This window comes from Cyclospora cayetanensis, unplaced genomic scaffold (assembly GCF_002999335.1).
Source record: "Cyclospora cayetanensis isolate NF1_C8 unplaced genomic scaffold, CcayRef3 CcayRef3_contig_181, whole genome shotgun sequence".
Taxonomy (NCBI): domain Eukaryota; phylum Apicomplexa; class Conoidasida; order Eucoccidiorida; family Eimeriidae; genus Cyclospora; species Cyclospora cayetanensis.
In genome coordinates, this window is record NW_020312127.1 from 1 (window position 1) to 14,470 (window position 14,470).

Sequence of the window (14,470 nt, forward strand, 5' to 3'; positions counted from 1 at the left end):
AAAATTTTGGGAGCCTCTTAATTTTTTATAAATTTCAATATTAGTAGTGGGTCTGTCCATTTGGCTCAGTGTGGGTCGCAACGTTCATATTTTGGTGAATGTATAGGCAGGTCACGAAGGAACGCCAGCACTCTCACACAAAGTTCGGTTATTTGTCCGTATCGCCACATGTGGAGAATACGTGGGGCTCCCAGAAACGAAGTAAGGAGAGCTGAGCGACCTCGTGAGCCACAGGAGAGCTGGATCAATGGACGGAATGGGCATACTTGTTGAGGTGCTGGATAAAAGGACGGAGGTGTTCCTTTGTTGACACTTGACCTCGCCAGTCCAAGAATGAAGTCTGCATTGAGATCAATCGAGCACTTTGAGGAACCGGAGGGCTTTTGCAGGAAACTGAATTTAGGAAAAGTGTGCTGCTCCAGCTGTTGACGAACTGGGTTGGATAGCGCATACTCTTCTGCCGCAGGATGCCTTCCAGACCACCTGAAAGACCGTGAGTGCTTTTGCACTGTTGTGGGAATCCCACCTCGATTAGCATCAACATGACCATGTGTTCCACCGAAAATATTAATGCGGTACATAGTTGGCTGTACAAGCGATGGAAGCTTGGCTTTGGCTTAAGCCACAAAAGGTGGTCGTCAACATACAGGTGCTTCACTCTTCGCCTCTCTGAACTTGGCAATATTGGCAGGTAAATGGTGTCAAAGGCAAGGGTATGCCGATTCTCGTAGAAACAGTGACTCAGCACACACATGAGTGGCTGCGCTGCACAGTGGTGAGCCCCTGTACCCTTGAATGATCGGCGCTACGACCACGTTGGTGATGGACTTGACATACGGTACTCTTAAGTCCTACAACAGAAGCTCGCAAGCGAACGAGCAATTCTATGATTGTGTTTGTACGGAACAATGTTTGTGAGGTACATCAATATACGAACGTCGTTCTGGACAGTCCATACAAATTGTGTTGTGCTTTAGCTCACCCCACTACACCAAAGAAACTTCCTTTTCCCTCACAGGCTTCCACTGCTCAGCTTCGGTCACGAAAAACAGGTACAATGCGGCAGTCTCATAATTGGGGAAGTCAGTAGCGTGCTAGGAGGAAAGAGCACCCACTGCTACGTCACTAGCATAGGTTGATAGGAAGACACGGCTTTCATGACACGGCAGTGGTGGGACCGAATAAGTGCTAGGGTGGCCGTTAAGAGTCCTTGTTATGGCATCAACCTGCTTTATACGGTGGCGGACTGCGTTTCCTTATGTAGATTAGTCACAGGCACAGCCGTATCAGCAGAAATGTAATTTCACATTAATTCAACCCACAAAATTTCGTAACATCCTTGCGGGTGCGGAAAGGTAAAGGCCCGAACTTGACTGCTTCCAAATTTGCAACTTCGATTTTTGGAGTCGAAGCACAGTATCCCGGGAAAGTTGCTATTTTCATGAAAACTGAGCATTTGCTTGACCTCACTTACCACTGCGTATTCGGCAACAGCTGAAGCAGACGCCGTATGGCTTGAGAAGCGCTCTTGAACGTATCGCCTGATTACGAAGAGTTCGTTCATAGAGGCAGCCATCCAGTCCTTCATAACAGGTTTATTGAGCAGCTTGCAATTACATTTCAGCTGAGGCGTTAGCAGGTCCAAATCGCTTAGAGGCATGCTGGAGTCTGCAAGTGCTACTCCGGAACGCTGTTTTGCCCTTGTCATTTGGGTGAATGGCGATTTGTAAAAGGCTTCTGTGCGGTAACCTGTCCAGTTGATTCCTGTTGCGTGTACTTCATCAACTAATCCGCCAATATGAGGCATCAGGAACTTGTGCCTCACAATGCTCTTTTCGAGAACTGCGTTAACGCATATGTGCTACTACCTGTCGGTTTTCGGCAACAGCGCCAGCATTTGTGCAAAAGCACTAATCAATTATTTCACTGTGCAAAGTCTTGACAATATATCCGCCTGATGCTCAGTCTCTTCTTCATACTATAGGGGGCTCTGATACTATGCAGCATAGCTTGGGGCTGCCCCAGGAATTCGCCCAATATGGTACGCTGGGTGAACGACAGGTAGCCACCCTATGCGCAGGCCTTCATTATTTAGCACGTTCGTGAGCTCCTTGATACCCGCATATTCGTGCTGATCCTCCGCTTAAGGTTCAATAGAATCTCTAAGAACAAAATTTTTAACAAGGAGCCTCTTAGACTGGATGCTAGCTCAGAGCCCCCCTATCTGAGTGCGCTGCTGAATCCCCCTCATTAAAAATCAGACTCAACTCGTTGAAGCACTGCGGCTAAGCCCCTCCACCACGTATGAGATAAGCATTGTTGAGAAGATCAGGCGGTTGTTCCAAACGCCTTCAGGCACACCAACCTCCACGACACAAAACTGTGGCCGCATGCGCGCCTTCCATTGGGCCACTATCATTCATGGCCTATGTAGGGTGCCATCACGATAAGCGATCCCAACCTAGAAGTCACACACCATGCTGATAGGACCCAATTCCTTTTGAAGTAACAGTTGAGTGTCGTAGTCTTGCCGACCCTTGCTTCCTGTCGCCCATCAGCAATCCGAAGTCATTGTGACTGCGCTCACGAGTGGAACGCCACGTTACACTTCTGCGCCCCCTCCCTGTAAAACAGATCCATTTAAGATCCAATGCATGTAACCTGGCCAATTCTTTACCAGTAAGTTGACAGTTTGTATGAGCTCTGAATTGACCCGTTGTGCTTCACCACATGCGACTCAATCCTCTGTAGACCCCTTCACTGGGCTGCAGGCGGCAGTGAGGTGAATTCCATTTCCCTGATGAGCGTCTTGGCTGCCAAGGCTTCCGCTGGAACCAGTCCCTTTGGTCAGTGTTCTATGGCCTTCTGCATGCGGTGCAGTTCCGCATTATTTGGGTCAATTGCTCACAATAGAATTAATTACAGTGTTGGTATGTGTTGTGGCTGCGTTGGGGGGCAGGCTCTCTCTGGATTCCTTTTCTCGTTCACCGTACACTGCAGGCTAGGGTTGGTTGACACACTCCGTATCTCTGTGTTCTCCACTTAGTACTGCGTCTTCTGTGTCAGCTTAAAGCGCAGGGATTGCGCTCATTGTCCCAGAAGTCTCACGGAGTCCAGTAATTGTGGACGCCCCACCAGTCGGTATTTCAGTAGCTGAGTCGCTGCCTGTTTTGCGACCGCTTGGCATGACATTTTGTTCGAGTCTAGATAAGCCACTGATACAGTAGCTGTTCTCCTACATTGTGGCTTTTGCGAGCCAAGTTTTCGCGCTCCCTGATATGCCTGTTTATTGGAAAATGCCTTTGCCTCCGCTTTTTTTATTTTATCCAGGCTTACTGCTGAGCTAATGGTTGTATAAGCCAATGAGAAAGGCCTTGTGTGAAGGCTTGTCTTGTAATAGTCACTGCAGCTACACGTCTTCCTGTATACTAATAGACCCACCAATAAAGTGCCTCTGCCTTCAATTAATATGGCGCAAAAAGTGGTGCTTTTGTTTAGCCGAAGGTTCCAAGGCAACGTACAACTCCAACCGGCTGATGAAGTCTGCGAGTACTTGCCCACCCTCACGGCCATCGTGCTTTGAGGGACGGTGTAGCCTCGTGAGCTCATCGAAAAACATTTTACTAGCTTGAAAGTGGCGTGCTTATACTAGCTTTGGAGCTACTGCATCGACGTCACCTTCGAAGCCGGGCTCTGCCAATCCGACAAGACGTTGGGTCTCCGGCAACTTGGGTCGCAAACGCATTTCTTAGACTGCTGCCAAACAGATTAAAAATTAAGGTACCAATTGACTTGATCAAAGCGACCACTCTTGTAGCAAAAACTGACGTCCCAAGGCACCTGAATTCAGTGTATGAGCGGGGAAAAGTTGTGTTCGACCGTGCAATGCTACTAACGGTAGTGCTGTGCCCGGGGTTTCTGGGGAAAGCACTTACTTCCAGCCTAAAAAATTCATAAAAAGCAATCAAGTGTTTCAAAAAAAGCCCCACCTTTTCCTGTCCGCTTCATTCTCAGAGTTCCCACAAGGCGCAGAAGGGATAGCTAGGGTGTCCACCACTGTCTGAGCACGGAGACCCCGCACTGCTAGTTGCGCACAGCATTTAGCTCACACGCACACACTGCGCCTTGCGACATCGAGCTGACATCAATATGGGATCAATATATGGAGAGAGGAACCAAATAGTCAATTCTCAGCCAATTCCTAGTCGAAGATAACTGGTTTAGTAGAAAGTGCTTGAAGTGCACCTCAGTCCGCTCTATAGACCTTTACAGCTGAAAGCATCGAGCTACACATACCCGGATTAAATGAGGGGTGCAGCAGTAGGCCCATTGCTCTCAATCTCCCCTCATGCCTGAACTACGAGTTCTTTTGCTGGCGCAGAAGTGAATCTTTTACAGATGTTAAGGAAACAATAGATGCACAACGCTGCTCTTCAAGGAGAATTGGCATGTCCAAATGCATTTTTACGTTTTTAATATACAGAAGAGGAAGAGGGTATGTTGGCAGTAGAAACTCAAGCAGCAGAGTAGCATGCCCCCCATATCGTGTAATCTGGGTAGGGACGCTGTTGGACCTCATCTTCCGAGTATGTTGAAAACAAATCGAGTAAGAGACACAGGTGGGAAGGAGGTATTTTTTTTCGTGTCTCGTCAGTAAGACAAAAACGAATTATATAGATTTTTATTAATCAAGATGGGTATCTGTCGCTGCTTACCGTTAAATATTGCTCAGTGTCGCCTTGTGGGCTGCGTGGCCTTGGTGCAGCTTCGTTGCTCCCACCTCGCTACTTACAAATCAACCTGTGGCAGCGCCAGTGTGCCCTTCAGTCTTTCTACACGTCGACCAAAGACGCATATCATGTTTCTTCTTTATTTGTAACATTTACCTAGGAATTTTTAACGCATCTCGTCGAAGAAGAGCAGAAGGAACGCAACACGATGGAAGGCACTGAATTACAACCACACATTCAGCTACGGCAGGTAAAACCAAAAGCCCTAGCAGGTCACTATTTTAATTGCTCTATTTTATATACATGAGAATTGTGGACAGGTCAATAAACGGTTTCCAAAATTCTTTCCCCTCCCAGTTTTACAACAAAGCCCAAATCAACGACGCACTAGACCGCAGACTTCTAATGCCAGTCCAACTGAAACCGTATTTAAACGAAAGCATAGCACTCAGTAAATTACAGTGCGTTTCATCGCTTTGATTCTCGTTTCTACTGCAACAAGCTCATTCCTTTCTCACGCATTTTCTTTGTTTACGTTCATGCTTGTTTTGCATTTCTCTCTTTCCGTAGCACCCCGATTTCTGCGTGTTTGTGCATTCTTCCCGCGCAGGGGCAGGTTCAGCCAGTAGTACTAACAATGGGGGACCCCAAACGTGTTGATGCTGTCTTAGAGCTGTGCGACTCGTATGAACATCTGTCATACAACAGAGAATACAAATCTGCAACGGCAGAAATCGACGGAGAAAAGATTACAGTTATCTCCCACGGTGTAGGGGCAGCAGGCGCCATGATCTGTTTTGAGGAACTCATTAAACTAGGGGCCAAAGTTATCATAAGAGCTGGCACTTGCGGCAGTCTGAAACCAGACAAGATCAAGCCAGGAGATATAGTTGTACCATACGCTGTGGCAAGGGACCCCGACGTTTGCGACATGTATGTTTCTACTAGAATGCCGGCTGTGGCCACTCCTGAAGTTCATCAAGCCCTCATAGAAGTGGGAAAAGAAATGAGCATACCCTTGAAACCAGGGATAGGCTTAAGCAACGGGCTGTTTTATGGGGGCGGTGGAGAGCATATCCAATGCTTGAAGAAGTGGGCGGAACTAACCGACTTCATCGATTGCGAATTTCATTGTCTATTCCTTGTTGGACTGGTGAGAGGAGTACAAACAGGCGGGCTAGCCACTGTGGATGGTTCGCCTCTACAATGGGACCAGGTGAGGCTTGTTTCGGTGTAAGTAGTCTGGCAAGCGTGTTCATTATGCGTATCAGAAGCCTGGTAGCTTGTTTCTTTCTGCTTGTTTCGAGTCATAGCCTAGTCTAAGTTGCAGCCTTAAAAAGCACGAAACAACATTTTTTCCTTCCATTTCTGTCCTTATTGCCGCCCCAACGCAGTGGAGGAAAGGTGTCGCTTCGACACGCTGTGCATTATGCCTATTTTCTTCCTCGTTTCATAGCTCTTCACTTCACGTAGCTGGTGTATTATGGCTACACTTATTCACTGCTATTGCATTATTCTCTAGGGTTTTTGGTTGGTTTGGTCGTAGGCAAACTATGATCCGACGGGCTCGGCGTGCGTGGAAGGCAAAGTGAAGATGTTGAAACTTGCACTTCGCACCTGTAGCAGACTCAGCAAGGATCTAAACACCACAGGAAAAACATCTGGATAGCCCTGGGCGTGCCAGCATTTTGGAGGCTTCGAAGCTAAACACTTGTACATATCCTACACTAAATAGGAAAAAGAAAGCATCTGAAGGAGCACGACGGAGAAGGTCGTTGCCCTTCACGCAAAAACGAGTGAACAGATAAAGGCATGCCCTACAGGAGTGTCGTTCTCAATTGAGCGAAGAAACCAGGCCACAGCATTGGCTATTTTGTAGTGACGGAAGCAAACAGTTTCAAATGTATTGCCTTGTGCGCTGCTCGGCAAATTCTAGGTGTTTCTTGTAACGTGTAACTGTTTACCGTGGAGCTTCTGTAGGCGGTGAGTCAACCTAGTTTTGGAGCTCGTATTTTTGATTTGCAGCTTTTGTCGCTGATTATGCAGATTCATACCGCCTCAATCGTTCCCGAACTAGCAAGACGGGCAGGCCCATGCTTTCTGTCCACTAGTGTATCCATCTTCCACATATATCCTTGTGTATTTATGTGTACATATAATGGATATCAAAATATGTACATGTATAAAGCAGATTACTGAGAAGAGCTATATGTGGGCTGTACGTGAGTATGTGGAGTGTAGAATGTGCATGACTTGGGTTTCTTATTTCACTTGAAGGCATGCTCGTTCTACATACAAGAACAGGGGACGTATGTGAATTCATGTAAAGGACTATACCCAAATTATTGAGTAAGGTTTTTGGTGATTGAATCTATAAGAACCCGCTCGCATCCTGAATAGTGAAATTAACAGCGGGCCTTCGCCGCTCACCTACTTTTGTGCTGTTCGACAGACCATGTCTGATATTTTACTCCTCATTAATTTGCTGCAAGCTGCCAAAAGCTTTGCTTGATCGAACATTTACGCGTGTCTTCGTGTTTGGCTGTTTAAGTATACTTTGTCTCTTGTGTATCTGCTGGAAGGACGGAGTAGCGTGCTTGCTCATAGCTCAATGTTCATCACCACGGTCTTGATTTCCAAGTATGGGATGAGACCCTCCTCTCCTCCTTCCCTAATATTTGTACAAAGCAGGAGAATAAAACTGGTATGGTTCTTAGTGGTCGATGATGCGTACACATGCACCTGAGATCTTCACGTGCCGTGCTTAGTGCTGGTGTATATTCATGCAACCAAACACTTTAAATTCTGTTTAGAAAAGGGCCAGATGCTCACCGGCCATAACCAGACGCCTTGTATCCGCCAAAAGGAATGCCAACATCGCCACTCAGATATGTATTAACCCATATCGTACCGGCCTGCAGCCTGAGCGAACAGCAGCAGCGAGCACATGGTGTGCTGTGTGGACAGTCCGAAAGTGAAAACATGCGTCGTCTTCTAGAGTTTACTCTTTGAAACTAACTACGACGTTGGTGACTGGTAGGTTCAACCAATGCATCGATAAGCAGAAAATGTCTGTTGTAGGCTTTGGAAATTATCATACCTGCTGACGAAGTAATTGGCTAGTGGAATGCTCGAGGTGAAGACGCCGGCTCCTAAGCCGTAGAGTGTATTATTGGCTCTTTCAACCTAAGCAAAGCCTCCAAGTGAAATCACTGCATTTCAATGAAAACGATTAACACTGCTCTCTTCCCCCTTCCGGAACTACTGTGTCGGCAGTGTGGGCCATTTTCTACAAATGGGTAAGTGTGGAAAACTATGAAAATGTAGCTCGATTATGTATCTCTTACTGCCTCCTCAATGGTGTCGAACTTGGAGACGCAAACTACCGGCCCGAAGATTTCTTCTTTGCATATTTTCATGTCGTCAGTAACCCCCGTAAAAATTGTCGGCAGCACCCAGAATCCCCTGAGCAGAGAGAAAACCAATTGAAGGAAGGAAGGATAAATGGCAGAGTCAGAGATCAATTGCAGAAACACCAGTTTGAGCGGAGGGTTAGGGCAGGGGTTGCTACTGCTTCCTCGTAATTAAGGACGACGATTGAGCATAGGCTGCACAATCTATCTATGCAATGGGATACTGGCCGTTTCTGTAGATGCCTGGGAAAGCTACAGCAAAGTCGTAATGTTCTGTTCGATACGATTATCACTGATGCTTTAGCCCATAGAAGGGTTCATGTGAGTGCTTTTCTGACTTTCCCTCTTTCCTTTTGCCTCCCATCACACAGATAGCACCCTGTTTCTTCCCTTCTTCAATGTAATTCATAACCATCTTCAGTTGCTTTTCGTCAACTATAGGACCCTGAGTGCAGCTGGGATCTCTGGGGCAACACAGTTTGGCCTTCTCCGAGACACATTTCTTCAGGCTATCTACAAATTCGTCATACACTCCAGACTGCACCAGCACCCTACTGCATGCTACACAGCATTGCCCTGAACACCGCAGACATGAAAAACCCAGGCGAGAAATAGTATGCAACGGACTCCATGCTCTAAGATGTAAGCTTCCTGATAAGCTCTACACAGATCTCGCAAAGCTTGGTCCTGTTTTCTCTACCGAACTCCGTAAATCCTTCATCCCCACTTCGTACTTTCCTCTCTCCCTTTTAACCGCTTGTCTTTGCACCACTTTACGTGCTTACCAGAGTTATTGAACAAGCCCTTCCACGTAGCTTCACAAGCGTTTTTAATATTTGCATCATTGAGTACCACCAAGGGGCTTTTACCCCCTAGTTCGAGGGTCACTCTCTTTACGGTCGCCGCGCACTCCTCAGCCACCAAACGACCAACATGAGAAGATCCAGTGAAAGAAACCTTATCAACATTTGGATTACGAATCAAAGCAGCGCCCACAGTATCCCCCCATCCATTTAGAACGTTTAGAACGCCTGGGGGCAGGCCCTGCGCAGAAGATGAAGAGCAGAAGCGGAAGAGACGCAGGTGGAATGCCTCCACAATGTGTACAGAGTCAGCAATATTGTAGAAATGGACGAGCGCACGTAAAAAGAAATGACAGCTGGTAGGGAAAAAGGCCTCCAATGTATTTAAGCTGTTCATTTCTCTTTCAAAGTATGTTTACGTTCTGCGTGATCCTGTCAGTTGCATGAGCGATGTCCAAACAAGCGAGCCTCCTATACTACGTGTGCAGGTCCTGGAGCTAAGTCACATACTGCTACGGCAGTTCCCTTATATTTAGCTCTATTGCATTTCCTGCGTCGCAGCTTTACCATGCGTTCAAACTAACAGCCTCTGAATAGCCACATTCCACCCTTTTATCCACTTCTTGAATCGCGTATCAGACTGGCTCTAAAGCCTTTTGTGAACGCAATCGTCCATCAAAACGGTACCCTTTTGCCACCATACTTCGAAATCGCCGGTGACTCATCTTGCCCAGTGCTTCGGAAAAGTACGTTACCTTCCTAACAATCTCTCCTCCGCTGTCACCTTTTTCCTCTCTCGTATCGTGTCTCTCCGTACCCTCTCTCTCTAACCTTTCTTACAGCTCTCCGTGCTCCTCACCGCTCGCTGCACTAGCTTGCAGAATGCAAGCGCCGTCAAAGGTGACTTTTCGCTGCTCTTTACCACGACGGTGCAGCCACATGCCAATGCTGGCGCCGCCTTGAGCACCATGAGCATCAAAGGAAAGTTCCAAGGAACTATCTGAATGGTAAAATGAAGAATTGGCAAAGAGAGAAACAAGAATGGAGGAGGATTAGGTAGGCATTAAAAAGGCCAAAGCTGCTTAAATAAGGTGAGCTAAAAGCTTGTGGGGTAATAACGAAAGACAATGTGCTTTGTGTGGAATAGATGGGATTCAGGGAGGGCCAAATTTAACAAGTGTTGTATCGACATAATTGAGAATTAGGGCAGCTCTACGGCTGGGGGCATATGGAATACCACTCGCAAAACAACTACCGATATATGGCAGAGTAATCATAAAAAAAGGGCGACATAACACACAATGGTCCTGCTGCTGTGGATTCTGCAGGTGTGTCAGGTACTGGTGCAGGCACAGCTATTGCTGTGAGTGCAATCATGGCTCACCGCAGCTACTACTCCCACGGGTTCCCTCCGTGTGTGACAAGAGATTTTCTCGTTGTCGAGCACCGGGATGTACGCACCGCCTCTAATTTTGTCGGCCCAACCTCCATAGTATCGGAGGTTGGCAACGCACGTATGCATATCGGATCTGAGAGCAAAGACAACAGACACATCCAGCGACAAAATTAAGAAGACTGAAAGATGTGAATAAACGGGGAAAAAGGCCCTCAGCTTCGGGGGCGAGCTGGCAGCAAATGCTCCTCCTTTGCTGCCCAGGAGACCAACCTGACCCACAGACAGATGGACGAACGTAGGCGACACTTGCAGGTGCTACAGCGTGTAGATGGACGCTACTGAAACGACTGTACTAGCTAGGGTTGCTGGCTGAAATAGCAATAAATATGATGCCGCAGGCTAGAGAACGAGATCTAAAACATGCACCAAACTCACGAAGAGCTTCTATCACAGAACAAAAAAACAGCAGTGTGCACGAAAGGGGAATTTTGGCCGAGCATAAGCACTGAGATTCCACTGGTCGCCATTCTGCAGCTACAACTTCTGAGCAACTTTTCGTTCGTGCTCTTAGCCTTGATTATCTATATTTAGCTTAGGGACCAAGCATGCCGCGCGACTCGGCAGACGTCCACCTATGCATACAGCCCGTGGGATCTGTATCGGGCAACACCTGGCACATTCGAAGGGCTTTCCAACATTAAGGCATTCAAGGGCGGCCATTGAGTCCAGTTCCTTCTCCAATAAATCTGCGAGGCTCATCAACAAGGCCCCTCTGGTACGCGCGGCAGTTTGGAGGGACCACGAAGAGAACGCCCTATTAGCGGTGCGTACTGCATCTTCGACATCTGCCTTGCTGACACAAACATGCAAATAAAGCAGGGCTGGGTTTAACAGGGAGGGAACGGCCAGAAAAAGGGCTAGAGGAGAAAGGGGGAAGGGTAAACAGGGAGCTACGGGAAGCAGAAGGTAGTGGGCGAGACGATGGAGGAAGAAAAGAATGCCGAAGTAGCGATGGGGAGTACTAGTGAAAAGACAGAGAATAGCATTACCCCTTTAAATGCATGACTAGGCGTATTGAAGGAAAGCGTTTACGAAGTTCAGAACTGCCCTTGTGTTACAGCCCAGAAGTACTACGACTGTTACATATGGTGAAGGGGGAACTCACCTCGCTTCCTTGATTTCGCATATATCCTCCTCGGTTGCGGGATTCTTAAGTTTCCAAGTCCTCTCTCCCCGGGGCTCCCGAAATTCTCCGTCAATGAAAAGGCGTGTCTCAAGGGTGGAAGTCACTGAGAAGAATGTAGCAAAACACGAGGGTCAAAAGACTTGGCGCCTGAAAAGCTATAAAGCTGGGGGGAAGTAGGGAGTTAGGGCAGAAAAGAGAGCTCCAAACAGTGACAAAGAACACGAAAGGGGGAGCCAAAAGTGTGGTATAATGGGTATGCGTTTAAGAGAACATATTGAAGGAGGCGATGAATGATATGAAGAAAATGGCTATTGCTTGCCGGGAATGAATCTGTGCTCTTACGGCTATTATTCGAAGATGCACTGTCAAACATCAACGTGTTTGGAGCTCCTCCCCCTTCTGTGACTCACTTGTCCTTAGAAAAGAAAAGAAGAAAGGGAAAATTGCTTTTAAAGGATGAAAATTTTGCCTTTTTAAAGCCCCAACTGTATTTTTGTGTAATTTCAGTGCCTAAGTCATCCAGAAATACAGTGGAAATAGGAATCTGGTATCGGCGTAGCGCTGATGGTAAGGGAGTCTGCTCGCTTCCCTCCAACGTGCTGTGAGCGCAGAGTATACGTAAAAAAATCAGTGTATTTCTTTTCCCCTTAACTCAAATAGCATCTGTCTTGAGTGTTAGAATGCTTGGTGTGTCATCCTCCCATACTTTTCTGCAATATCCTCTTGATAACAAGGTTGTCGATGTCACCGTGTCTGCACAGTCGAAGTACGCTAGAGCTTGTACATTCTCACTCAGTCAATTTTGTTTACTTCTTCGTTTAAGTGGCCATGTATGTGATAGCCATGCATCTGCTTTTTTAAAGGGGGCGAACTCCGGGTACCGGCAGTGATTGCTAGTCAAACATGTCAAGCCACCAGCTGAAATGCTGAGGGTCACTGAAAATTTCATGCAGAAGTGCGTGTGTTCTTTTTTTGGTCATAGATGCCATCTGTTACGGTCTAGGTCTAGTACCCCACAAGAAGCGTATTTGCTCTAGGCGCGTATACTGATTAGTTCGGTGCGACCGGGAGCGAAATTCCCCAAAACTCGGACGCTGCAACGATGGACACCCTAAAAGTGCCTCCTTTATTAGTCTAAAACTTCTGCAAACAAATACCAAGGATAAATTTTGGCTCATTTGAGAGGCGAGATCACAGTTTTTCCTTTTTCTCTTACAAGGTATAGCGGGCTCACCTACACTTTGGTACGTTCTAATACACCATTTCTATTCGATTAAGAGTTGAGCAAGAATATGATATTTGGGACAGTTCTTTCATAATCTTTTGCTGCATGGTAGAGCTTGATTAGTACAATAATTCGAACGAAGGCTGCCTTCCTGCTCGAAGCTGGCAGCTGAGTTACACTCCGGAACTTCCTACCTACCAGTTTCATGTATTTGTGAATTTGAATATTTGGCCATCTACTTCGGCTGTTGGTATCCTAGCCAGTGCACAATAGCGTTTGCTCGGTACAATGATAGTCCGCTCTGTAGGCGCTAGATGCTGTGCGTAACCAGCTGTCTATGCTCGGAGGCTTTGAGGGTGCAACTGCGCACACTGTAGATGCCCCTCTCTCCTCATATGGAGAGTTCTGACGGACGCAAGCAAGCGCAGACACATGCTTATTCAAGTAGCAATTAATACCTATGGTTGATTGTTGCATTAACTCTTGAGTTAAGTGCTTTTCAATGCACCCTAGGCTTAGCGCTACTATGAGCTCCGTACAGCTCGATACAGCTTCCCAGCTAACCCATTGACTCCAGGTGCTCTAGGACGTCATTTTTCCCTACAACGATTGTCTGGCTTGTATTAAAGCATTTGGTAAGTTACATTAATACTGTTATTTAAATTGGCAGCAGTCTGGGGAAAGCATTCGCGACTGAGGGTGAAGGCGTCGCAACGCCTTGTCGGGTAGGCTTAGGCCGGCTTCCGAGGTGATGTGAACGCTGTAGCTTACCAGCTAATAACAAGGCGCCAGTTTTATGATAGTGAAGCGTTTTAATGCACTCATGAGGGTAGTTCAACTCTCAAAGTACGATGGCCATGAGGATGGGCAAGTTCTCGAAGAATTCATCAGCCGGTCCTATCAGCATGGCCCGTGACTTCTATGCTGTAACGGTTCACCATAATCTCATCCTAAATAGGCCATGCGTGACAGTGACCCAATGGAAGGCGCGCATGCGGCCACGGCTACGTGCCGTGGACGCTGGTGTATGGAAAAGCGTTTGGAATAACACCTGGCTTTCTCAAAAACGCGTATCGCACATGTGATGAAGGACGTAAACGCAGTGCTTCAACAAGGTAAAAAACGTTTTCCATGGGGGTGACTCAACAACGCACTTAAGGAAGAGGGTCCAGAGTCTGCATTCGTTCCAACGGACTGTTAAGGAGGTGTGTTTAGAAAACTCCATTGAATCTTAAGCTAAGGAACACTGGGGATAATCAAATATCAAGGAGCTCACGAATCTGGTAAATAATGGTGAGCTGTCACTAGGGTGGCCACCTGTAGCACATCGTATTGAGCTAATCCCTAGGGCAGCCCCTAGCTACGTTGTGCAGTATCAGAAAGCCGCATAGTATGAAGAGGAGACTAAGCATCGAACGGACAAATTGTTGAGAAATTGTATGTCCACGAATAGCCCAGTGCTTGGAGGGCATGACCTGGGTGCCGAAATGGGACGACATCAACCACCGAAGGCGTTTAATGCAGGTCCAAAAAGAAAATAGTGAAGCAGAAGCTCCCGATGCCTACTCAACATACTTTTTATAAACTAGAGAGCATGCTGAGGCTTGCTAGACACGTATATTGCGACACTGGCGCTCAGGACGACTCGTACAAAGCTTGCCATGCATGCACGTGGATGTTCATTGCGCATCAGAATGCTGAGTTTGACTGGCTGAGA

At 47.0% G+C, this 14,470-nt stretch overlaps 2 protein-coding genes across 2 annotated transcripts; one reads left to right on the plus strand and one right to left on the minus strand.

Moving 5' to 3' along the window:
- The first annotated feature begins 4,938 nt into the window (after positions 1 to 4,938).
- Positions 4,939 to 6,399, plus strand: LOC34619139 (uridine phosphorylase). Its single transcript, XM_026337415.1, has 3 exons — positions 4,939 to 4,980; positions 5,341 to 5,946; positions 6,277 to 6,399. The coding sequence occupies exons 1-3, from the start codon at positions 4,939 to 4,941 to the stop codon at positions 6,397 to 6,399; spliced, it is 771 nt and encodes a 256-aa protein (XP_026193200.1).
- A 932-nt stretch (positions 6,400 to 7,331) lies between these two features.
- Positions 7,332 to 12,477, minus strand: LOC34619138 (retinal dehydrogenase 1). The gene is made up of 11 exons (XM_026337416.1): positions 12,339 to 12,477; positions 11,508 to 11,631; positions 11,013 to 11,195; positions 10,331 to 10,475; positions 9,806 to 9,946; positions 8,929 to 9,187; positions 8,482 to 8,719; positions 8,078 to 8,195; positions 7,831 to 7,916; positions 7,563 to 7,652; positions 7,332 to 7,401 (listed from the first exon to the last, which is right to left on the minus strand). Exons 1-11 carry the CDS (start codon positions 12,475 to 12,477, stop codon positions 7,332 to 7,334), a joined length of 1,593 nt encoding a protein of 530 aa, XP_026193201.1.
- Between the last annotated feature and the right edge of the window lie 1,993 nt (positions 12,478 to 14,470).

Bases quoted from the DNA above. Each gene is read 5' to 3' on its own strand.
- LOC34619138 (XM_026337416.1), bottom strand. From the start codon at position 12,477: ATGAAATTTTCAGTGACCCTCAGCATTTCAGCTGGTGGCTTGACATGT. The intron at 9,947-10,330 runs GTGAGCCATGAT...TTTACCATTCAG, and splicing joins CCGTGGGAGTAGTAGCTGCG to ATAGTTCCTTGGAACTTTCC. The intron at 7,917-8,077 runs GTAAGAGATACA...GGCTTTGCTTAG, and splicing joins TCGACACCATTGAGGAGGCA to GTTGAAAGAGCCAATAATAC.
- LOC34619139 (XM_026337415.1), top strand. From the start codon at position 4,939: ATGGAAGGCACTGAATTACAACCACACATTCAGCTACGGCAG. The intron at 4,981-5,340 runs GTAAAACCAAAA...CTTCCCGCGCAG, and splicing joins CACACATTCAGCTACGGCAG to GGGCAGGTTCAGCCAGTAGT. The intron at 5,947-6,276 runs GTGAGGCTTGTT...GTTTGGTCGTAG, and splicing joins CGCCTCTACAATGGGACCAG to GCAAACTATGATCCGACGGG.